The sequence below is a fragment of the Notolabrus celidotus genome, chromosome 19 (assembly GCF_009762535.1).
Source record: "Notolabrus celidotus isolate fNotCel1 chromosome 19, fNotCel1.pri, whole genome shotgun sequence".
Classification (NCBI taxonomy): Eukaryota; Metazoa; Chordata; class Actinopteri; order Labriformes; family Labridae; genus Notolabrus; species Notolabrus celidotus.
The window spans coordinates 27,825,041-27,850,383 of record NC_048290.1 but is presented as its reverse complement, the minus strand read 5'-3'; the positions used below and the strand labels follow the sequence as shown (position 1 = coordinate 27,850,383).

The 25,343-nt window shown below is 40.5% G+C and overlaps 1 protein-coding gene across 3 annotated transcripts in view; it reads right to left on the bottom strand.

Moving 5' to 3' along the window:
* sfswap (splicing factor SWAP) overlaps positions 1–20,289 on the bottom strand; it is a 132,207-nt gene extending 111,918 nt beyond the window's left edge. Inside the window, exons 1-4 of one of the 3 annotated variants that reach the window (XM_034709750.1) lie at positions 18,743–20,289; positions 18,115–18,278; positions 7,134–7,265; positions 980–1,056 (exon numbers count right to left, since the gene is read on the bottom strand). In XM_034709750.1, coding sequence (XP_034565641.1) covers positions 980–1,056; positions 7,134–7,265; positions 18,115–18,278; positions 18,743–18,771 — 402 coding nt within the window. In that variant the 5' untranslated portion in view covers positions 18,772–20,289. The remainder of the gene's footprint in view (positions 1–979; positions 1,057–7,133; positions 7,266–18,114; positions 18,279–18,742) is intronic. The other 2 variants (XM_034709748.1, XM_034709749.1) reach the window with 2 other exon arrangements.
* Between the last annotated feature and the right edge of the window lie 5,054 nt (positions 20,290–25,343).

Genomic DNA, 25,343 nt, shown 5'->3' with positions numbered 1-25,343 from the left:
AAAAGAGCCAGCAAAGGACTCAGGAAGCTGCCTTACTGAAATAAATAAATAATGATAATCAGAGGATCAGTGCATTAATGACCTAAATAGAACTGAATGACAAAAATGGCCACAAATGTTGAATGGGGATGTGTTTTTTTAACCTTGTCAGGTCGCACGCAGTCATGTTGGAATAATTTTCCAGGACAATCTGTGATTTTCCAGGACATTTTACTTTTTCTCTCATTTTCCAGGTGTTTTCCCGGACTGGAAAACTGGTCAACTGTTTTCCAGGTTTTCCAGGACGCGTGGGAACCCTGATCTAAGTAAAATTGCGCTTTAGGTTCAAAACCATTCCATCAGTTTTCACCTGTACTACTATCAAGTCATAGGATTCAGTATTTAATAGGTTAATTAGATTTCATTCAAGCTTACACCTTGAATTGAAAAGCAGTTTTCTCCCATGATGCTTCTCTCTCTGTGCTGCTGAACTTTTTTTTTTCTTTTTTTCTTTCCTGAAAATATGTTCATACTTGCTGCATGTGAGGAGAATTTCTAATTCCACAGGGGGGGAGTAGGGGGTTTCTTTTTGTCAGCTGTTGCCAGGGAGAATTGACACATCAGAGCTCTATTCATGATGGCTTTTTTATAGTCGTGGTGCACGTGCTTAACTCTGGGTGAACCTACTCAAATCAACTCATCTGGAATCGACAACTCGAAGGTTCCCATCTGAGGGTGAATCAACTCAGATTCCAGGGTTGGACTCAGAGTTTGTTGAAACCCAGGACAGCCTTTGAAGCAACTACTATTACCCATGTTTCTATCTTGTGTCTCAGTTCTGTGTCTACATTAGCATTCACGTTTTATTTCTTTGCTCTAGACTGTTTTGTCTTGTTTTGGACCTAAGGAAGAACAGCTGTCACCATGGTAATAACCAATGGGGATCCAGTGTAAATAAACAAATAAACATCAGTCACTCAACTGGATACTGAATACTTACAAGTTCCACATCAGGAGGGATAGCGAGGCCTGGGGGAGCGACAAACGGCTCCTCACTCTCCTCCGGCTCTGTGTCTTCTGTGCATGAGGAGAGATACCGGGAGAAAAGCAGAATGAGATCAAAGCATGTCGTCATTTGTAACAAAAGTAAATACACCCTGCTGGATACACAGTACACCCAGGTGAGCGGGGATTCAGGATTTATTTCCTGTTTTTTATAAAAAACATTTTTAAAGTGAGTAAACCACATGATTCCATCCTGCATATCAATATACCACATATACACCACTCTTCATCCTCTATCATCGACCTGCAGCTGCATTTTAAAAAAATATGGAAAGGTCAGGTGGAAATGGGATTAACCGTTTTAATGTTGTATTGCTGGGACTTTGCACAGTAGTGAAGGAAACAAGCCAGTTCATTTAAGACGTGGCATCTAGAGGGAACAAACAGCAGCTTGTATTTGACGCTTGGCTTGTCCTGTGAGGTTTGCCATGAGGTGAAGTGTTAAAATCAGCATTTGACATCAATTTTGGAATGATTATTTTACGACCTCGTCAAAAGTCCTAGGTATTCAGGTTAAGATGGACCCCTTTGTTGCTATATTCGGAATCCCACTTGATCAAGTTCAACTTAATTCCTTACAATCACAGGTATTGGCTTTTACTTCTCTTTTAGCAAGGCTTCAAATCCTGCTCCTCTGGAAATCCTCCAAACCTCCTTCTTTATCATTGTGGCTTAAAGGTGACATATCATGCTTTTTTCATCAATATATATTGGTCTAAGAGGTCCCCAAAACATGTCTTCAAAGTTTATGCAAAAAAACACTTTGAAATCAGATTTTGGCATGCCTGAAAAACCCTCTTTGTCAGTCCTCCTCAGAACAGTCTGTTTTCTCTCTGACCACGCCCCTTCAGGAAGTGGGTGTGCCTCGGCTCTCCAGCACGTTGATCTAATGTTTACATGTTGGCTGAATATGCACGGCTGCTCATAGATCGTGTTACTTCAACCCTCTGAATCTGATCCAGAATCTGATCCTGACGGAGAGGCGCCTGCAGCAGGACCTTTCTGAACCATTGGTCAAAGATTTAGTGTTTCTTGTTGTTTTATTTATCAGTATGTCGACGTGTGTCTTGGTACACAGCTACAGCTATGAACATGTAGCTATGCTAATTAGCGCTAGCACTTATCCATGACAAATAAAAATCATCCACTAGATCTTCAAATCTGCAGACGTGGGGAGTAAAACTGACCTTTGTGTTTATTAAGACAGCCTACAACTAGCATGCCTCCCTCCTAAGCTCCTTGTTAGCACACATTTGTGCAGGTAATGAAAAACGGGGGAGGGATTCAGTATTATTTTATACAGTCTATGGGCTGAACAAGCTCCGAGCTCTGACTCCGTGACAGACCGGATATTGTTGTTACGTAACAAAAACACTGAAGTCTGAAACGGCTCGTTTCACACACATTTACAGAAAGGTGGAGAAATCAGAACAGGGGCAGAATGGATTTTTTTCATTCTCGGGGGGTTTGTAGACATGCCAGGGAAACATATTTCAGGTAAAGAACCATCAAAAAGTCCATTTTGCATGATATGTCACCTTTAATGAAATTATGTCATTTCTCAAATTGGAGAATAAGACTAACAATGAAGGGTAGTTCTAAGATTTTAAAAAAAATTGAATTGTTTTCTTGACTATTTTCAATCATTGCCAGTGTTTCCTCTAACCCATACCCTCTCCAACTTCTCTCTTTCTTTCTTTTATTTTTTTACATTTATTTTTGAATTAATTTATTTATTTATTTATTTATTAATTTTTTAATTTATTAATTACATTTATTTATTTATTTATTTATTTATTTATTTATCTATTTATTAAATTCATTTTTGTTTGTTTATTGCATCAGTTCCATTGCCATTTACCTATTTGGTGACTACTCTATTTAGGCAAGGCAAGGCAAGGCAGCTTCATTTGTATAGTGCATTTCATACACGAGGGCAACTCAATGTGCTTTACATTAAAACATTAAAAGCATTGGAGACATTCAGACAGGCATAAAAGAACATAATTAAAATGAAAATATGATAAAACAGAAAAGAAAAGAAAAATTAGAAATATATTAAAAATGATATTAAAATTTTAATTTAAAGTGAGTTAAAATAATCTAAGGTAGGAAGGCAGTGGCAAATAAAAAAGTCTTAGTCTTTGATTTAAAAGAGGTGAGAGTTGGAGCAGACCTGCAGCTTTCAGGGAGTGTGTTCCAGATATGTGGTGCATAATGACTAAACGCTGCTTCACCATGTTTCCTTCTGACTCTAGGGACTGAAAGCAGACCAGTACCTGATGACCTCAGAGGTTGAGGTGGTTCATAAAGTAGTAGCAGATCAGCCTAAACCATTCAGGTCTTTATAAACCATCAGCAGGATTTTAAAGTCTATTCTCTGACAGACAGGAAGCCAGTGTAGGGATCTAAGAACTGGAGTGATGTGGTCTACTTTTTTGGTCCTTGTTAGGACTCGAGCAGCAGCATTCTGTATGAGCTGCAGTCGTCTCATGGACTTTTTAGGGAGTCCTGTAAAGACCCCGTTACAGTAGTCTAGTCTGCTAAAGATAAATGCATGGAGCAGTTTTTCTGCATCCTGCTGAGACATAAGTCCTTTAATCCTTGATATGTTCTTAAGGTGATAGTAGGCGGACTTTGTAATTGTCTTAATGTGGCTGCTGAAATTAAGGTCTGAGTCTATGACTACACCAAGGTTTCTGGCTTGGTTTGAACATTTCATCGTTGCAGATTGGAGTTGAGCAGTAACCTTTAATCTTTCTTCCTCCAAAAACAATCATTTCAGTTTTTCTTTGTTTAACTGAAGAAAGTTCTGGCTCGTCCAGTCATTGATTTGTTCAATGCATTTACTCAGTGTTTGTATGGGACTTTAATCCCCTGGTGATATGGTGATATGGTATTTAAAACAATGTATCTGATCATTTTGCAGAGGGAAATTTAATATAATCTTCTTTGAATACAGAGACAATGTTCTTTGTTTAGTTAGGAGGGGGGAAAAGATGGGCATTGTACAGTCATGGCCAAAAGTTTTGAGAATGACACAACTATTACATTTTCACAAAGTCTGCTGTTTCAGTTTTTATAATGGCAATTTGCATATACTCCAGAATGTTATGAGGAGTGATCAGCTCAACTGTAATTAATTGCAAAGTCCCTCTTTGCCTTGAAAATGAACTTTATCACCAAAAACACATTTCCACTGCATTTCAGCCCTGCCACAAAAGGACCAGCTAACATCATTTCAATGACACACAGGTGTCACACACATTAACACAGGTGTGGGTGTTGATGAGGACAAGGCTGGTGATCAATCTGTCATGATTGAGTGACTGGACACTTTAAAAGGAAGATGGTGCATGACACCATTGTTCCTCATCTGTTAGCCATGGTTACCTGCAAGGAAACACGTGCAGCCATCATTGCATTGCACAAAAAGGGCCTAACAGGGAAGTTTATAGCAGCGAGTAAGATTGCACCTCAGTCAACCGTCTATCCAATTATCAAGAACTTCAAGGAGAGAGGTTCAATTGTTGCCAAACAGGCTCCAGGGCGCCCAAGAAAGTCCAGCAAGCGCCAGGACCGTCTCCTGAAGGTGTTACAGCTGCGGGATCGGGCCACCACCAGTGCAGAGCTTGCTCAGGAATGGCAGCAGGCAGGTGTGAGTGCATCTGCACGCACAGTGAGGCGAAGACTTTTGGAGGAAGGCCTGGTGTCAAGGAGGGCAGCAAAGAAGCCACTTCTCTCCAGTAAGAACATCAGGGACAGACTGATATTCTGCAGAAGGTACAGGGACTGGACTGCTGAGGACTGGGGTAAAGTCATTTTCTCTGATGAATCCCCTTTCCAATTGTTTGGGGCATCTGGAGGAAGGCTTGTTCGGAGAAGACGAGGTGAGCGCTACCATCAGTCCTGTCTCTTGCCAACAGTGAAGCATCCTGACACCATTCATGTGTGGGGTTGCTTTTCGGTCAAGGGAGTGGGCTCTCTCACAATCTTGCCTAAAAACACAGCCATGAATAAAGAATGGTACCAGAACGTCCTCATCAGTCAGGATTTGGTCCAGAAGTTGATTGACAGCATGCCAGGGAGAATTGCAGAGGTCTTGAAAAAGAAGGGTCAACACTGCAAATATTGACTTATTGCATGAATTCTGTGTAATTCTCAATAAAAGCTTTTGATACTTATGAAATGCTTCTAATTGTATTTCATTATACCATAGAAACATCTGACAAAAACACCTAAAAACCCTGAAGCTGAAGACTTTGTGAAAATGTAATATTTGTGTCATTCTCAAAACTTTTGGCCATGACTGTATATTTTGAATTGACATCACTGTATTTTGCTCTGATTGTGTCCCAAATAAAAAGACTTATAAAAAAAAAAAATCAGCGTTTGGCAGTGACCATGTGCTCACTCAATCTTATGGCATGTCTCAACTTCAATTTGATGGCACAATTATGAAAGAAGACTTGCTCTTAATCATCACTTTAGTTACATAACAGGATTATTATCATGGTCCAATGGCTCATATTTGGATTCAAAAGAGGCTTAAAAATAGGGAAAGTATTACCACACATCAAAATGTATTCCCTCTTGTGCTTTAAAAGCAGTCATATGTCATCTTCTATTTATCATTAAACTACTGTTTATTCAAAGTTACAGCCAAACGCTGACTCAGCAGTTGGACAGAGGGAGACAAGAAGGCTGACTGCAGCTGAAGGAGACAGCTCGTGGTGATAAACAGGCTGAAATATGGCACATTTAGATGTGTCAGTGAAGGTGAAGTTGTACATCTCAATATATTCAGCTAATACATGTACTGCACGTTTAGATCATGTTCTTTTGTTGACAGGATATTAAATCAAATGGGTGTCGTTGGAGAATGGTTACACTGCAAGGTTAAGAATGAGATTTGTCATATTTAGACGGATAACAGATTATAAATCACACTGCAATTAACCTTCAGGCGTATTTGGCCTTCTCTTGGGAGCCATCAATAGTCATGATGATTTATTAATAACGTGTTGGTTTTTCAGTTAATCCATCTGCCACAACGATATCCTAAGATCTGAGAATGTCGTCATGGTGGGCGAATTAGAGTATTTTAAAGAAGGGGCAGAAAACATGACAACAACCAAAGGCTATCAACTGGAGCAGGGATTCAGTCGGCTCAAAATGTTCACAGCAAGTGTGACATGACCCTCATTGACTTATTCCCTAAGGTAAAATTGTGAAGGCATCTTTAAGCTGTAGCTGATGTGCTCATACTCTGGACTCAGCTCCACAATCTCCCAGGAGACAGGCATCTAGTCTGTCAGGGACAAAGTGCTTCCAGCAATCTCTACATCAAATATTTAAAGTTCCACGAGTGTGTGTGTTTGAGTGTGTGTGTGTGTGGTGTGCCAAGTCAGACCTACTGGAGAAAAACGACAACCACAGTTCACAGGTGTGCCTCACTCTCAGAGATACACTCAGAGATTCTCCACAGCTAGAAACTGAAATCACCTTTTGAGGTAACGGCTTCGTTCAGACGTGTTCGACACTTTCACAGTTCAATCTGTGAAAATAAATTTGTCTTCGGCAATCAGCTCGTGGCCGTGAATCTGCAGATGGTCTTACGGATTATAAGAGTTGTGGAAAAAAAGGAGGAAATGGATCAGACAGATTTGCAGAGTTCTTCACAGCAGACTGCTGCAGATGCAAACTCAGACAAAGAACCGATCCAAACCAAAAGCCTGTCAACGTGGAGAGAGGTATTTCAAAGAGCCTGTACTTTCTGGCTGTGCTTTCAAATTCAATCTGTTATGTGGTTTCTCTTAATAACCAGACACAGTGAAGATTTTTTTTGGCAGCCAACTGGAAACACATCAAAAGGAAGAGAAGCTTCTCTTATTTCTCATTTTGTAGCATCATTTGGAAAGTTCTTGTCTGTGGCAGTGTAAGCTCTATCATCAGCAACTGTTAACTTTGCATTGACTTCCTGGTTTCGTCACACTGTTTCTCAATTAAGTGTTTACGTTTGTTATTTTCAAACACATCTGAGATTGGTTAACTTCTTCAATGAGTTTGAGACTGATGCACGTTCTCACCATGTTCCCTGTTGGCTTCCTCCTCCTCTGTGGGCTGAGACGGGTCGTAGTAGTCCGCGCTGTATTTGAAGGCCACTGCGTTGTAGGTGCCTTCATCGGCCAGAGCTTCACTCAGACGTTTGTACTCCTCCTCTGTGGAAACAACATAACACACAGTGAGGACGATTCAAAATAATGTAGATAATAACTTAAACCATGTCTCTGTACACACATGTTTCGACATCTTATATCCCTGTGTGACTTGTTTATACTCCACAAACACTGACACGTTCAGCTGAAGGTCTCCAGTTTACAGGGTCACTTTTAAAACCATAACACCGGGGGAGATGCATTTGCAGTGGGCTTAAAGAAGACTACTGTTACAAGCTGTTAAATCAAGAGAATCACAGCTTCTTCTTTTGAAAAGTACACACACATACAAAAAAGATAGAACAAATAAAAACTAATGAAAGAAAGAGAAATCAAGTGAATCACAGAGGTGTGTGTGATGTTATTGTGGACGGTGGGTGGAATAAAAACACTGCAGGTAATCTACCAATCAGACATGTTCAGCATTGCAGGACCTGCCCTCAAAAGTCCCAGGACCTTTAAAAAGTACTACCCCCAAGCAGGGGCATTTCCAGGGCGAGATTAACAACCCCTGAACTAAATTTTAGTTCCTCCAGTTGAAAAGCACGTAGTTCAGGGGTAAAGTTCCTGTAGTCGAAAACAACTTTATAATATAAGCCTTTGAAGGATCCTGCATTAATCAGAATAAACAGGTAGCATCTAAATTTGGTCCTAAATTTTTGAAGATATCCCTAAAGAACTTTAAAACCTACAGCTTGTCTCTTTTGGTCTAAATCTGTGGAAGGCTCAATTGTCAAGTGTGCCAAAAGTCGGGGCAAGTAAGTAAACAAGTTCTGCAAAAGTCTCTTTTCACCCCAAACGCCACATTTTTTATTTCTCCCAGGTCTTTCAGATCAGACTTTGATTGTTCTTGCCTTGCCTGTTGGCATCTGTCTCTGTTTTCTCATTCACATCCTACAGCACAAACCACACCTGACTGCATGACTGCATTGAGCAGTACAGCTTGAAATTTCAAAGAAACGTTCTTTGAAGTTGGAACACATTCCAACAACAAACAAAAGAAATCACTCTGGAATTTGTGGGAAGAAAGTTTTGGTCCACATCAAAGTATTCAGATTGATGGTATGAATTTGAAGTCTTTCTTTATACTGTCACAATCCAAATGAAATGTTTAGACCTGTATGCATTTTCATTAGGAAGCAAACAAGTGCTTGTGACCATGGAAGGAATGCACCTGACTGTGCAGTAGACTTAGAAGTTGAAGTAAATAAATATTACAACAGACCAGAGGAGACTTTGACTTGCAGCAAAGTGGCAACCTCCGGTCTCAAAATATGAAGCCAATGCAGAAGTGTTATGCTTGAGGCTGGCTGCAGAAACACCGAAAACCACACACACACCAATTCAAAAAAGACATTAAAGGTGACATATTATGCTCTTTTTCATCAAAATATATTGGTCTAAGAGGTCCCCAAAACATGTCTTTAAAGTTTATGCTCAAAAAAACACTTTGAAATCAGATTTTGGTCTGCCTGTAAACCCCTCTTTTTCAGCCCTGCTCAGAACACTCTGTTTTCTGTGTCTGTGCCTTTAAATGAGAATGAGCTCTCTGACCACGCCCCCTCAGGAAGTGGATGTGGCCTTGGCTCTCCGGCACGTTGATCTAATGTTTACATGGTGGCTGAATATACACGGCTGCTCACAGACCCACGTTACTTCAACCCTCTGAATCTGATCCAGAATCTGATCCTGACGGAGAGGCGCCTGCAGCAGGACCTTTCTGAACCATTGGTCACAGATTTAGTGTTTCTTGTTGTTTTATGTGTCAGTTTGTCGACATGTGTCTTGGTACACAGCTACGAACATGTAGCTATGTGGCTATGCTAACTAGCGCTAGCACTTATCCATGATAAATAAAAATCATCCACTAGATCTTCAAATCTGCAGACGTGGGGAGTAAAACCGACCTTTGTGTTTATTAAGACAGCCTACAACTAGCATGCCTCCCTCCTAAGCTCCTTATTAGCACACATGTGTGCAGGGAATGAAAACAGAGGAGGGGTTGAGTTGTATTTTATACAGTCTATGGGCTGAACAAGCTCCGAGCTCTGACTCCGTTACAGACCGGATGTCGTTGTGACGTATGAAAAACACTGAAAACTGAAACGGCTCGTTTCACACACATTTACAGAAAGGTGGAGAAATAAGAACAGGGGCAGAATGGATTCTTTTCATTTTCGGGGGGTTTGTAGAGATGCCAGGGAAACATATTTCAGGTAGAGAACCATTAAAAAGTCCATTTTGCATGATATGTCACCTTTAATAAACATGTTTACAGCCTGGATGAAAAAACGGCTCTACGTAGCTAATCTCTCTATCGGCACACACTGTACGGGGGGGGTGAATTTTTTTTCTAACGTGACAGTTCAGAAGATATTAAGATTACAAGTTTTTGCCCAAATAAGGACATGACTGACTTGACTAACAGGCGGGAACGCATAGCTGTTTGCTAGTAATAATAGAAATAATAATAATAATAATAATAATAATAATAATAATAATAATAATAATAATAATAATAATAATACATTTTATTTATAAAAGCGCTTTAAAAGATTCTCCAAGCACTTTACAGGAAAATAAGATACAATTATACAATAAAAAAGCAAAGGAAAACAGTGCAAAAAAAAAAGCAAAGAAGAGCAAGACAGCAAAATAAAACAAAACAAGAAAAAAAACAATCAATTCTAGTTTAAAAGCCTTTCTAAATAGGTGTGTTTTGAGTCCAGATTTGAATTTGGTGAGTGAGGGAGAGAATCTGAGGTGTTGGGGGAGAGAGTTCCAGAGGGTGGGGGCAGCGACAGAGAAGGCCCTGTCCCCCCAGGTTCGGTGCTTGGGTTTGGTGAGAGGGGTGAGGAGGTTGGTGTTGGTGGAGCGGAGGTTGCGGGAGGGATTATATGGCTGCAGAAGGTCGGTGAGGTAGGAGGGAGCTAGGTTATGGAGGGCTTTATAGGTGATGAGGAGGATCTTGTACTGAATTCTTGAGGGGATGGGAAGCCAATGGAGGTTCTGGAGGACTGGGGTGATGTGGTCTCTGGAGCGGGTATGAGTGAGGAGGCGTGCAGCTGAGTTTTGTATGTATTGTAATTTGTTGAGGAGGGTGTTGGGTGTACCGTAGAGGATGCTAGTGCAATAATCGAGTCTTGAGGTGATGAAGGCGTGGATGAGAGTTTCAGCTGCAGTGAAGGAAAGGGAGGGGCGGAGACGGGCGATGTTTTTGAGGTGGAAGAAAGCCGTTTTTGAAATATTGTTAATGTGTTGTTGAAAGTTGAGTGACTGATCAAAAATGATACCAAGGTTACGGATGTGTGGATGCTGAAACAGTGGATTTATCAATAGTGAGTGAGAAGTCTGGGCAGGTGGAAATGAGGGATTTTGGGCCTATGATAAGAATTTTGGATTTATTACAATTGAGTTTGAGAAAGTTTGTTTGCATCCAGGAGTTTATTTCAGTGAGGCAGTTTGTGAGGGTGGTGTGGGAAGCACCCCTGTTCTTAATTCCTACAGTGTTGGCAGTCAGTGAAGGCACCAGGAGAGGTGTAGCGTGTGCAAGCGGGAGAGAGGAGAGACAAGAGGAGAAGTTTTTCTCGCTTGTCAGAGCGCCCGTGGTGAGAGCTATTTAGACTCTGATCCGGACTAAAGTCCTGAGCAAAGCACCTCATCGGGCCCGAGGTCAAGTAAGAGGGGCGGTCAGTAGAGTCAGGAGACGGGGAGTGCACGCCAGGGAAATGTACACACAGGAGGCGGGCAGAACGTCAGGACAGGATTTGAATTGAATTTAAAATTTTGGACCCCAAAAACAGGGATTGGTTGGTGTTTTCCCAGGTTTACTCCGGCTGTAGATAGCAGCTTTTCTTCGCTCTTTTTTAAGAACACATTATGTATTGATTGCCATCAGGACATAAAGATCATTTTAACCAGTATAACAAAAAGTGTATCTGAATCTGACTACCAACCCCAGCTTTAAAGAAGGCATGAGTCTATTCTAAAAAGTTATTTCCATCTACAAGCACACTGATCAACACTAAGGTCATACTGGTGGCTACACAAATACACATGCCTGCTTGTTCCCAGACACCAACCCCTTTCCTATTAAAATTCATGGCCAACTGTATCTTTAATAAAGAAGCAAGGGCAAAAATCCCACTAAAACTATCAATATTTCTAATGCTCTGCTGCTGTCCTTTCACTGGACAGATGGGTAATAGTCTGAGTGAATGGGGTCAGGCCTCCAAATTCAAGGGCAAAGCCGCCCGGGGGATGAACCTTCTGCAGCGAGTGTGTGAGTGCGTGCGGGACACAAATCATTAACTGACTCATTTTGTAATGTCAGTTTAGGCATAAGACACCATATTTCACTTAAAACTGTAGCGTATTAATTCAATTACAGTCATCAAGTCTGTCTTTCAGAAGGGTGCTTTGTCATCAAAACAGCCTGTTACGTTCTAATGTAAAAAGGACTGAGATGTTAGTAGCACAGAGTCTAAAGTGATCTCCATAGAAATGGCTGCTCCGGAGCTCGGAGTCAGACCTGGTCCTTTTTAATGAGACAGAAAGGCTGAACATGCCAACTCTGTCGAGGATTTGTCCCAGAAATAAAAACAGGAATTCATACTAAAGTATGTAGAAATTGTAAGATTTGCCACTTCTCTGTTTATACAGACAGGCCTGTCATATTAGTGTTAGTCTGTGGGCGAAGTGTGAAATGAGGACAAAGGCCTGGAAACGCTGACAGCTCGGGAAGGGAGCACACACTTGAGCTCTTCAGCAGCAACACTGACAAGGCGCTGAAATGATGATTTGACAAATGGAATTAGTAAGTGTAATGAGACATCAATAATAGATGGAACAGGTGTCAAGCAGTTTGTGAGAGTCTAAACATTTTGCCAGTAAAAAAGAGCCAAATCTGCCAGTGTTTACTGATCCACATGGATATACTACAGACACTGAACAAGCCTGAAGGCACACTGATAAAGGTTATGTGTTGACCAGAAGTCATTCCTCCTGTTCATTTGAATGGCTCATAAAGATCATCTAACTATTACTTGTTTCCATTAGGGGAATTGTTGCCTATATTTGATGGGACAGCTGAAGAGAGATAGGCAGTGTGGGGTGTAGATATGCAGCAAAGGGTCGAACCAGGGACTGCTGTGATGAGGACTCTATCCTCTGTATGCACGGCACCCTTCCCCAATTAGTTTAACCGGCATCTCAGCCTACGTCATTCCTGTCACATACATTTTGTAGTTATAGTACTTCAAGTTGTACCGCCATAGCAAGGGCATGTCGTGTTTCAAATGAACGTCATGTGTTTATGGTTGGTCAGGACTTTGTTGTGGCTCATTACCCCATCAAATCCCAAAACGGTAGGATAAAGGATGCTGATGACTGATGATTGATGAGCACACAGAATTACCATTTGGATAACTTTATTGCCAAAGAGAGAGTGGCATTTAGGGTGAAAGACAATGACTCAATCAAGATATGTACCTTAATGTCATTCAGCTACGAGGGTAGACTCACATTGTACAATATACAAGATATTATAGTGTTTGGAGAAGCCAGTCAACAGTACAGTCATGGCCAAAAGTTTTGAGAATGACACAACTATTAATTTTCACAAAGTCTGCTGTTTCAGTTTTTATAATGGTCAATTAGCATATACTCCAGAATGTTATGAGGAGTGATCAGCTCAACTGCAATTAATTGCAAAGTCCCTCTTTGCCTTGAAAATGAACTTTATCACCAAAAAACACATTTCCACTGCATTTCAGCCCTGCCACAAAAGGACCAGCTAACATCATTTCAATGACACACAGGTGTCACACACATTAACACAGGTGTGGGTGTTGATGAGGACAAGGCTGGCGATCAATCTGTCATGATTGAGTGACTGGACACTTTAAAAGGAAGATGGTGCATGACACCATTGTTCCTCATCTGTTAGCCATGGTTACCTGCAAGGAAACACGTGCAGCCATCATTGCATTGCACAAAAAGGGCCTAACAGGGAAGTTTATAGCAGCGAGTAAGACTGCACCTCAGTCAACCGTCTATCCAATTATCAAGAACTTCAAGGAGAGAGGTTAAATTGTTGCCAAACAGGCTCCAGGGCGCCCAAGAAAGTCCAGCAAGCGCCAGGACCGTCTCCTGAAGGTGTTACAGCTGCGGGATCGGGCCACCACCAGTGCAGAGCTTGCTCAGGAATGGCAGCAGGCAGGTGTGAGTGCATCTGCACGCACAGTGAGGCGAAGACTTTTGGAGGAAGGCCTGGTGTCAAGGAGGGCAGCAAAGAAGCCACTTCTCTCCAGTAAAAACATCAGGGACAGACTGATATTCTGCAGAAGGTACAGGGACTGGACTGCTGAGGACTGGGGTAAAGTCATTTTCTCTGATGAATCCCCTTTCCCATTGTTTGGGGCATCTGGAGGAAGGCTTGTTCGGAGAAGATGAGGTGAGCGCTACCATCAGTCCTGTCTCTTGCCAACAGTGAAGTATCCTGAGACCATTCATGTGTGGGGTTGCTTTTCGGTCAAGGGAGTGGGCTCTCTCACAATCTTGCCTAAAAACACAGCCATGAATAAAGAATGGTACCAGAACGTCCTCCTAGAGCAACTTCTCCCAACCATCCAAGGGCAGTTTGGTGATGAAGAATGCCTTTTCCAGCATGATGGAGCACCTTGCCATAAAGCAAAAGTCATAACAAAATGGCTCGGGGAACAAAACCTTAAGATTTTGGGCCCTTGGCCAGGAAACTCCCCAGATCTTAATCCCATTGAGAACTTGTGGTCAATCCTCAAGAGGCGGGTGGACAATCAAAAACCCACAAATTCTGACAAACTCCAAGCATTGATTATGCAAGAATGGACTGCCATCAGTCAGGATTTGGTCCAGAAGTTGATTGACAGCATGCCAGGGAGAATTGCAGAGGTCTTGAAAAAGAAGGGTCAACACTGCAAATATTGACTTATTGCATGAATTCTGTGTAATTCTCAATAAAAGCTTTTGATACTTATGAAATGCTTCTAATTGTATTTCATTATACCATAGAAACATCTGACAAAGACACCTAAAAACCCTGAAGCAGCAGACTTTGTGAAAATGTAATATTTGTGTCATTCTCAAAACTTTTGGCCATGACTGTACAGTATTAACTGCTTGGACGGGATCAAAATAAACTTTATAACTGCTTCACTTCTATATCTGGCAGCTCTTTCCTACCAAACTATACAACTCAATACAATAAGCAACTGTTCCCATGATGCTGTGCAAGGTGAATATAAGCTGTATGGGTCAGCTTATATACACGTTGTGGAGATTACAGTGTACCCTTGAGTCATAATGACCTCAATCACTCTTGGCTAGCTGAACTGAATGTACACGTAAACACTCAAAGTGCAACAAAAGGACAATTCTACATCCGCAGTGATCAGTGCAACAGCAGAGCAAATCATCTACAGCTAGACTTTCTCTAAAGAACATTACTCTGACCCAACCACCGGGAAAGCTGGTGCTAAATAAATCACTGAACAAAACATCTTACCAAACAACAACATACATGTTCCACTTAAGTTGTTCCTTTGTGTTCTCTGGATTATAAAAGTATCCTTGTCTCTTCCATACTATATATATATTTTATATTTTTCTTTTAACAACATTATAGTCCCAGAGAAAAAGGCTCATTGATGTCAAGATAAGGTCATGGAAATATTAAAGAATGAAGTGTATACATTCACATTGAGAAATGTCCTTTATGTAGGATTTCTGAGTGGCTACGTGATATATTTCTCATGACCCTGAACGTTACATGTGTTCTGTTGGTTGCACATAGCTCAGCTTCAATGTAGATACTTCTGAAGGGTATACTACGAAGGGGGTTCAACATATCCTAGATATATTTTCCTGATCCGGCTTCACTGAACCTAACAAAGGAGATCATGCTAAACTGTCACACGAAGTCAATCTGGAGTTACCCTGAGCGCGTTCACATGAAGGGGTAGAGAAGGTAACATGGGACCAATCACAGACACGGACAGTCTGCTGTCAGCACTTCAACATGTTTTTCAAACACTGCACTGATATTAGAAAAATATGAAGAAGTGAAACACATCACCCAGACTAACATAAACAACACTGTGTTTGAAACATGAAGAAGGAACTGAGAGATCAGACAAAAACAGAGAGTGAATGCCATAATGACGTCATATTTCTCATCATATAGTGCAGATAGATCTGACTATAATAACTCTGTTTATTCCCTGACAGTGATCTCTCTCTCTCTGATTTCATCTTGTCATGTGTGACAGTTTTAGACTTAATATTTCAGCTGCAGCTCTGACAGTATCAAACTGAGTGCTGTGGTTAAAGGACTAATACAAATGAGAACATGATTCAAAGTGATAGCATGCAGTTTTATAAATATAATGCAGTACAAAAACTTCACCTGACTAACCTGTTTTAGACTGTTTAAGTATGATGTCAGGAAAGATAATCAATTGCTGTCATCAGTATTTTATGTAAAATCATACAGGTAGACAAAGCGTCCTGCCTGTCTCTCCCCCCTCGTTGGCTTACAGAGCTCCGTGATGGAGCAAGCTGATTGGTCAGTGGTCAGTTTTCTCCAAACTGATCTCTGTTCCTGAGCATAACCTGCCCCGGAGCAGGTTAGGAGTTCAGCATGATTAACCATGGTAAGGTGATCTACCCTGGTAAGGAGTGAATCCCCGTCATAGTACTGAAAATCCAGAGTTAACCCTGAAGTTACCTTGATAAAAATCCTGCTTCAGGGTATACCCCTCAGCTCCCTTCCTCAAGCAGGGGCCTTGCTGACTGTTATGTGCTGTATGCAGCAGATTTCAAAAACGGGTACTTTCCTTTCTAGATTTATAATCAACTGAATGATTCTGCTAAATGTTTATTTTGACTAATTTTAAGTAACCAAATTCAAAATAAAAATAAAAAACACATGTGAATCAACAGGTGCGTAGCAGAGGAACAAGTGTATTAAAAATGGTAAGCAGACTCCCACACACTAACTTGCACAAAACATTAATAGTAGGCACAACATTCAGGTTTTATACATCTGGCCAAGAGTTTTTTAAAAGAGGAAGGTCCTCGTGTGCTTGCATTCAACGTGTTTTTCAGCCTAGGTTGCTGTAATTTAATTTTGATTTGATAGATTTCAGTTATGGACTCAAATTTTTCAATTTCTATGTTAGCATCATCTGACCTGTCAGAGTCGTGCATATTATTGATCTACCATGTTGGACCATATATCACCACATTTCTGTCTACGATTGTAATTATTCTTTGGGGCATTTGGTGTCCTGTTGATGTGAATTTATGAATTTAAAATTTCTTAAGGATTACTCTACTAGCTTTATGGAATTTAATTGGATATTATCTTGAGTTAAGAAGCTGATTTTTGTTATGTATTCATTCATTTGAATTGACTGGATCAGGCTTGGACCAGCTTTTGTCATGCTGCTATAGGCTTAGACTGCCGGGGGAACTGGCGCACTGACACACTGGGATCCTAGCTCACCCCCTTCCCCCCAACCCCCTCATCACTTACTTTAACTCTGCCTGTCCCATTAAAGTTACTAACCATAGACCTTTCTGGAGTCCCTGAGCTCCCTTGTCTCGTAGGTTCCTCTGAGCTGCCGTAGACGTCCTCCTGCTGTGGACGATCTAGACTCCAGCTGATACGGACGTGCTGGACTCCAGCGGCAACAGCTTCTACGACTCGTCTCATCACTATCATCTCTCTCTCTTACTCCCCTCTATCTGTCTTTCCAGACCCAACTCAGTCGAGGCATGATGGCTGTCTAACATGAGTCTGGTTCTGCCTGAGGTTTCTGCCTGTTAAAGGAAGTTTTTCCTTGCCACTGTAACTAGCTAAATACTGCGATGTGCAATGCTCATGATGGATTAAGGTGGGGTCAGACTGAGTCTTACCCTGTCTTGAAGTTGGGTCTCTGTTCATAATTTGACATAGAGTGGTCTAGACCTCCTATGTTTGTAAAAGAGTCTTGAGATAACGTTTGTTGTGATTTGGCGCTATACAAATAAAGATTGATTGATTGATTGAATTGGATCTGATGATTTTAATTGGTTGCAGGCTTGCAGCCAACTTCTAAGTTATAAAAGGCCTGCCTCTTTAACACTCCGTTTCACAGATGAGTCTAGTGCTGAAATATTGTTCCAATAATTGTGTTTTTGCAAATACTTTAGAACAGGGGTGTCAAACATACGGCCCCCAACACCAGCCCACAAGAGGTTCCAATCCGGCCCGTGCATAACTTCTCATATTGAAACAATTACAGAGAAGACATTAGCTTCAATTGTTCAATAAATGTACCTGCTATTTCAGATCTGTCCTCTGAGGGTCGCATACAATCCTAGTGCTGATGGAGCGCACATGAACTGCGCTCCAGGAGAATATTTGCAGTTTGGATAATCCAGTAGACTTTTTAGAGCACTTCAAGATCCAATCAACATTAAAGTTTTCTTATATGTAAACTTGTAACAGCAGGAGCTCTGGATCCACATATCGTGCGCATGCTTCCCATACATGTGCATACGTCATAGGTCCCACTATGACGAAAAATACAACAGCTGTTTTTCAAAAAGATAGTTCATGTGATGTGAACATTTTCAGAATGGACTTGTACTTTTTTGCACTAAAACAAAGGGAAACATTTTGAGTTGTCCTTCTCTTTAGGTTACTATTCTATGATTTTACTGGTCCGGCCCACTTGAGATCAAATTGTGCTGTATGTGGCCCCTGAACTGAAATGAGTTTGACGCCCCTGCTCTAGAAGCTTGATGTGAGAACATGCAGACTACCCACCTTGTCTGGCCTCCTCTTCCAGCAGGTCGGTGTGCAGAGCCAGGTATCTCTCCTCATCGCAGAGTGCCTCAATCCTGTCCTCTTCCTCTGAAAGCTGGTAGGATGTATTCCATGACCCACTGTCATACTCAGAAAGGTCATGTAAGTGACCGCGCCCATCGTATCTGTTGGATGATAACCAGGATTAGAGAGAAGGAAGTGTACAAAGTTTTTTGTTTAACACAACATCGACCTACTTACCAAAGGAAGGGGACCTAAAACCCACAATTTACAATAAACAAAAATGCTCTACCTCTGAAAGTCTGTCAAGAGGGAGTATTCTTGTAAAGTACTATACATTTTGAAATCTCTCAAAATACTGACATCGCAATAAAGCCTCAGCACAAAAGTTAACTCCTTGGGTTAAATTCTCATTGGTGCCGTTACGAAACCTAACAAGCTTTCTGCTGTTATTTCCTTTCTTGGCAAGCGTAACAAACCAAAAACCCTACCGAAAGAAAAAAACAAAAGAAAAACAAAAGCAACTCGTCTCTTACCTTACAGGGTTCATTTCCCCCCCTGTAACTCATCAATTAGGTCTATATCTGCAAAGAAAGTTACATTCACACAAACCCGAGTACATAAATACCTATCCGTAAGAACCCAAATGGACGACATTTTCCGAGGTTCGTCCCTCTACGCCACCTCTCAGTTCCAGTTTCTTCATGAAGACAAAGAAATGGGGCGCAGTGGTGGGCATTCGGGGTTTGGCAGGACCCCTTAGCCTACCTTGCTGTGGGAAAAAACTGGGTCATGTGATAAAGACACACATACAAAGGCTGTACAGATGAATCACAAGTTGGGCCACTGCAGAAGAAGAAGAATCAAAAGAACAACTGATACCATGTTTTCAGGTTAAAGGAGTACTTTTTCTATATGGAGGTGGAGATACACTTCACACCACCGCCTGCACCAACACTTTGGAGACACATTGCTGTCCCTTGAAATGTTGTGCTGAATTTATTTAGGAATGTATGTATTTGACATTGTGATATTTTGAATCAACTTAACTGCAGTAACTTTAGTGGTGGTTAGAATTTGCTCTGGTATTGTGGATATCAGCACAGTGTGTCATTTGTTTTGTGCAGATAGGGTTTTTGATATCTGAGCCAAAACTCAATTTGAAAAAGACAGATGAGATGAGAATTTGTTCTGAGTCATACCACCACTTGACTCCCATTAAGAGATTATGAACTGGGAAACAGTTTCCAGAGGAAATTCTTCCAACATGCCAAGATGCAAACCCCACCTTAAGGCTAACCCATGCAGTCTGATAGTTAAGACTTCAAACATGTGTTGTTGTTTTCCTCAGCATGGCACACAGCACAGACTAATGCAGCCAAATCAGACACATCTCTGTGGTTTGTAATGTTTAGTCTTTGTTGTCTAGAGGTTGTCTGTATGTCTGTATTCGTGTCAAATTAGGCTGCAGTAATTCACGCTGCTGTGCAAACTAAATTAACTAACTCTGTGTTCATTGTTGGCTCAGCAACATGGCTAATGTTAGCAAAGTGATGGGGGATTGTATCTTAGCATGTTTTCAGAGAAAGTTCAGATACCATTCGTATTCAATTCAAGACATTCATAAACACTTTAACAAGAAGAAAGCAGGAAGTAACACATTTGATGTCAGTTGCAGTAATTCCCAAGCTGCTGCAAGAGAAACTCCATGTGGTCCCTTGAATTTGGGAACAGGCTAACGGACAGGATAGATGGTTAGCATAATGTTTCGGTCTAAGTTTGTTCAACCGACCTATCAATCATGATGCTCTTGTCCCCCATCCATGGGATAAGATGACTTCCACGTTCGTGGTAATGAGCCCTTTCGTCGTCCCCGAATAGTTTACAGGCATAGCCGAACACCAAGAGGTCGGCGTATTTATCACTGTCACTCACATCCTTCTTCACAGGTTTGTTGTTGTGGTCTTTCTTTGCCGCTCCGCGTCGATACATCTCACAGTTGTTCGTGGAAACAATTAATATATAAGAACAAATACTAATCACGGTGCATATACTGTTTTCTGGTGGATGAATAGCTTGTAGGTGGTCCAAATGCTGCGGTATTCCGTAAGGTTTTAGCCAAAAGCAGATTTCTGCGTCCCGTCGGTCGCCATGTTGGAAACTAAGTAAGTACAGCTTTGTAACTCATCCGCACTTTCGACAGTTTGTCTACGTTGAAAAAAATACCCCTCTGTGACATATATCTCTAAATATATATATATATTTATTACGAATCTTCTGTGTGTATTAGGAAACAAATTACACAAAATAAAAAATGAAAGTATATTTAGTTTTGTTATTTTCATATCTATTGAAAGTGCCATTGAGAGGACCAAAAAGTTAAGCCCGTGCAGCAGAGCCTATATACTCAGGTGTCCTAAGTATTCACATTCATTACTCAAGTAGAAGTATAGATACTAGGGTTTAAAAAGACTTCTGTAGAGGTTAAAGTATCAACTCAAGCATTTCACTCAAGTAAAAGTGTCAAAGTACTGGTTTTAAAACTACTTCAAGTATCAAAGTAAAAGTAATGTAAGGAGGAAAAAATGCCATTAAGGACAAAAGCTTAGGCTGCGCCACAGGGGCCTATAGTGCACTACCCCACCTCCCAAAAAAAACATACCTAAAGGCCATAATGACTATAATGTTATATTAATATGTTAATGATGAAGTATTTGGGTTGCACCTGTTTCAGACACATTTATGCCCATTGAAAATGAACGCATTTTCGTACAATGCAAATACATTAAAGAACCGTATATGTGCAATAATGTGTTTCATGGAGCGGAAGATAATAAGGGTATTTTTTTAAATGTAAGGAATAGAATATACAGATAATTGCAAGAAAATGTAAGGAGTAGAAGTAAAAAGTCGTCTGAAACATAATTACTCCAGTAAAGTATATGTAGTGAGAGCAGTGCTCCTAGTGTTTGGTTTTTCCTAGCTGGCTTTGAATGCAGCCTCTTGGAAGTAGGTCAACTCCTCCCCTTAATCAGGTGAACCATATAAAAGGCACCTGTGGCAACATGGCTGCCTCTTTGTCTGGTTTGCCTGCTGGTTGCCACATGCTCCTTGCACTGAGCCCCCTGTCTGCCTCTCTGCCTTGGATGAACTGGTGTCTGGTCTGATTAAGGTTTGTTTGTTTTAAAGATTGTTAATTCCTGAGATGTGGAACTATTTTAAAGGGTCTATTTTGTCTCTTGTGTAGTGTTTGTTGGTCCTTTTTTGCTTGAGGCTTCCTTGGTAGCTGTTCCTGTGTGTCATTGCTACAGTGACGCAAGTTCCTGGTATGCCAGGCAACATAAGGGTTGACATTTATATTACAAATTGTTATAAAGAAGTTTTTAAAATGTAATGCTCTTCTGTATTTCAGGCCTTATCGGCTGCTGTTTTGCCTATATTGTTACGTTGCCTTGACTGTTTTGCCTTGATCGTTTTGCCTTTTTTATTGTACTTTTTAAAGAACCAAGTGGTTTATTTGTTTTCTTTGTTTAATACTTTTTGTTAATTTCCCTATAGTGAGGTGGTTGCCAGCTGCTGGTCGAGGCTAGGCACTCTAGTGGTTCCCTGCACTGTTTCTAGTGGTAAGCGCACCAGGACACAATAGTTTGCACCTGTTTGCTGTGAGTTCACGAGTGGTGGGTAAGTTGCACTCCTGGAACACACCCCTTGATAGGCTGCCTTCCCTCGGCTGGCACCCCTCACTTCCCACTCCCGTTTTAAATTATCAACAAATTTACATTTTCTTTTGAACTCTGTCTCACTTCAGTTATTGAACCTGTGTTGCCTTTTTATTTATTAAAGTGTTTGTGTATTTCCTGGGGTGAAATTCCCCAGGTGGCATTGTCGGATCAGTTACATTTTTGTCTTTATTTTATGTCAAACCTTTAGTACCGCCCCCCTCCACCTTGCCACATATAGACACCCAAAATGTCTCAAGTAAGGTAACAAAGTATTTGTACTTCTTTACTTGACACCTCTGTGTATACTATCTATTGGCAGAACTCATAATAAACTGACAATTATACCTGTGCCTTATAAGTACAAAGATACACTTAAACATAAAACCAAAGATGGATCTATCATAATGGAATGAAGAATGTGTGCACAAACATTAATAATCATGTATTTACAAATTCTGTCTCCTCTAATCATTTGTACTTTAATGACAACAATTAATGTCTATGGATATTATATTTATGTATTTGAAACTTTAAAACTGACAATAGAGTGGCAACATATGAGGCTTTTAGGATTCATTCTAAAAAGGTGTTCAAAAGCACAATCTTAAGTATTCAAAAACTGCAAGCAATTGAATTCTTGCACACTGTCTCAAACAAAGTTAGTTGCAAGCTTTGCAAACTCAGTGCACCATCAAAAAACATCATTGGCAAAAAGCATGGTGTAAATGTATGTCAGTAGGGAATTAAATGTGCAAAAACGTATTACACCCTCATCTGACCAGGGACCGCAGATTGAAACTAGCGTCTTTGGGATAACTCTGACATATTTACACAAATGTTCATTAATGCACTGTACTTGTAGAAAAGAAAAGAAATAAACAGAAAATAAATCCTAAAACTAGGATTTATGATAAAATCCTGTGCTTGTACTTAAAAAGTGACAAAAGAACAACAACCTACAACCTACTTATAAACCTTTTATTCAATTTGACTGCAGCTAGTGCCCTAAAATGGTTACTTTAACATCTTGCCTTGAGAGTATTTGTTGGCACTTGAAAGGAGAAAAGATGTGAGTTGAGGAGAGAGGATAGAGTATTGAAAGTGTTTTTGCCCAGCTTCACATTTTTAGCTAATCATGATGTATGTGAAAAGTTTCAGCCTGTTTTTAAAATACACCACAGTAATGAAACTCCACTTTTAAGAGTTTTTAATAATCAGATTTTAACTGTTGACCCAGGAGACCCTGTTATTTTAATACTTCTGGATTTAACAGCTGCTTTTGACACTGTCGACTACTCTTGTCACGCCTAGAGATTAGTTGAATTAAGGGTACAGGATTCAGTTGGTTCTGATCCTACGTGACAGATTAAGGTTTCTCTGTCCCTTTGGGAGATTATTTCTCTGAGATGGCCCCTCTTACTTGTGGTGTTCATCAAGGGTCTGTTTTGGGCCAAATCCTGTTCTCCCAGTATATGCTGCCCCTGGGATCAATCTTCAAGTAATATGATGTCTCATTTCATTGTTTTGCTTATGATGCGCAAATATGTCTTTGAGCTTAAAAAGAAAGGGATCCCTGCAGTTCATGTTCAATTGTTTGAATTGCGTTAAGTCTGAACTTTTGAAACTTCAACAAGAAAAAGACTGAGGTCATTGTGTTTGGACACTCCCTGCATAATCTTGAAAAGTTGATTTAGAAAAATGTTAAACACGTAATATCACTGAAAAATGGGTCTAAACAATGACACAGTGTCTCTTGGGTAACATTTTACTACTAATACATAATAATCAGCCCTCAGAATTAGAGCATTAGACCACAACATGAACATTGGGAACCTTAAAACACTCGAAGTCTATTCTTTGAGCACGCTGAATACATCCCTCATGAGGATTGATCTGTCACTTTAGATAGATGTGCCTCTGCAGAGAGTAATGTAAACCCTCCTAACCCACAGTGAATCAATAGCCTTCTGCAATGAAGGCATCTTGAATGAAAAATGCAAATCTCTGCACATTTATACACTTGTAACGCATGGCACAGCATGTCAATATTCAGCAACATAACAGGAAAAGTTGGATTTATTCTTGCAGAAGCGAATCCTGAAGGGTAATGAAATAATATGTATGACTAAGCTTAGATTGCTTAATGAATATAGTGGCCTTCACCGACCACTGAAAGCGTCGTCAGCCCTTTTATACTCCATCATGTTAGACAAAGATGTTACAAATGACCCTTGACTGTCCTGATTGCTTGACTCGTGTAGCATCACACGTAAAAGAGAGCCGACATGCCTCACAATTTGACACGTCAAGGTTGGTGCTATCAGTCCAGGTGATCCCCTCCGTGAGTGACAGCTTGGACAGGACATCAAGCAATGAGGATGAATGTCTTGGTGCTGCAGCTGTCACTTTTATTTAGCAGCAAGACAAGTCAAGTTGGATTGCAGTGCGCGGGAAAGAGGATTTATTGGGATTAGTCAGAGGCTTAATGGGACCCCTGGGCTCTTATCATTATTTCACACAGAGCAAACCCTTCCAGGTGGGGTTAAACAAAGTATGAAATTAATGAATGAGTATTTATGGGCCTCTCAAATGAGGCCCTGCTAATCCATCAGTGTGCTTTCTCAGATGAGATAGATGAGATAATTTGGGGTTTGACATCTTTAGGGCAGTTCATCTGCTTTTGTTTACAATATTGAAAGATAAATGTGGCGATTAAGTCTTACTTAGGACAGATTTTTAGCTTTTATTAGAAACCATAGTCTGTGTCTTAGTGAACAGCCAGCAGATGAATACCATTATATTATTAACACTTTGCCAGAATTTAGTAAAAATGAAGTCACAAGTTTTTGGCCCAGGGAAAGTTAACTTAGAATTTAGTAGAACACCCATATCAAGTCAGTAAGTACACCACGGTACACTACCATTTACTTACAGGTAACAAAATGTTTAGTTCTGTTTTTGGGATTGTGTGTGCCTTTAGTTGGAGAGGATAAGGCAGTGGATAAAGCAGGAAACCAGGACAGAGTGGGGAGAGATATGCAGGATAGAGGCTGCAAGCTGGAATCAACCCTGGCCACCTGCTGGTGGACTATAGCCTCTTTACATGGGGTGCCTGAATTCCCCACTCGGCCAAACTGCTACCCCAGTTACATAGTTTATTGTAGTTACATGTGCGCTCAATTTTCCCTGTCATTCAACATACTTGACCAATATCTTACCAGAAAAAAAGTTTAAAATGATGTATGTTTTTTAACACATCAATTATGCCAAGATGGGATGAACTGCACTCTTATCAAGAGTGGTTTCCCTGCACTTCAATCCACTTAATTCTCTGCTTACATAAAACAGTAGCCTTTGTGTAAAGTACTTAATCAAACAAGTCATTTTTCATTTTTCAAAACACAGAATATGTGTCCAAAAAATTCATTCTGTTATAATGTATTGCACAGGTTAAATACGACTGTCCTGAAAGTTAGTTGTATAAGGGATTTCAATTATCTTGATCAA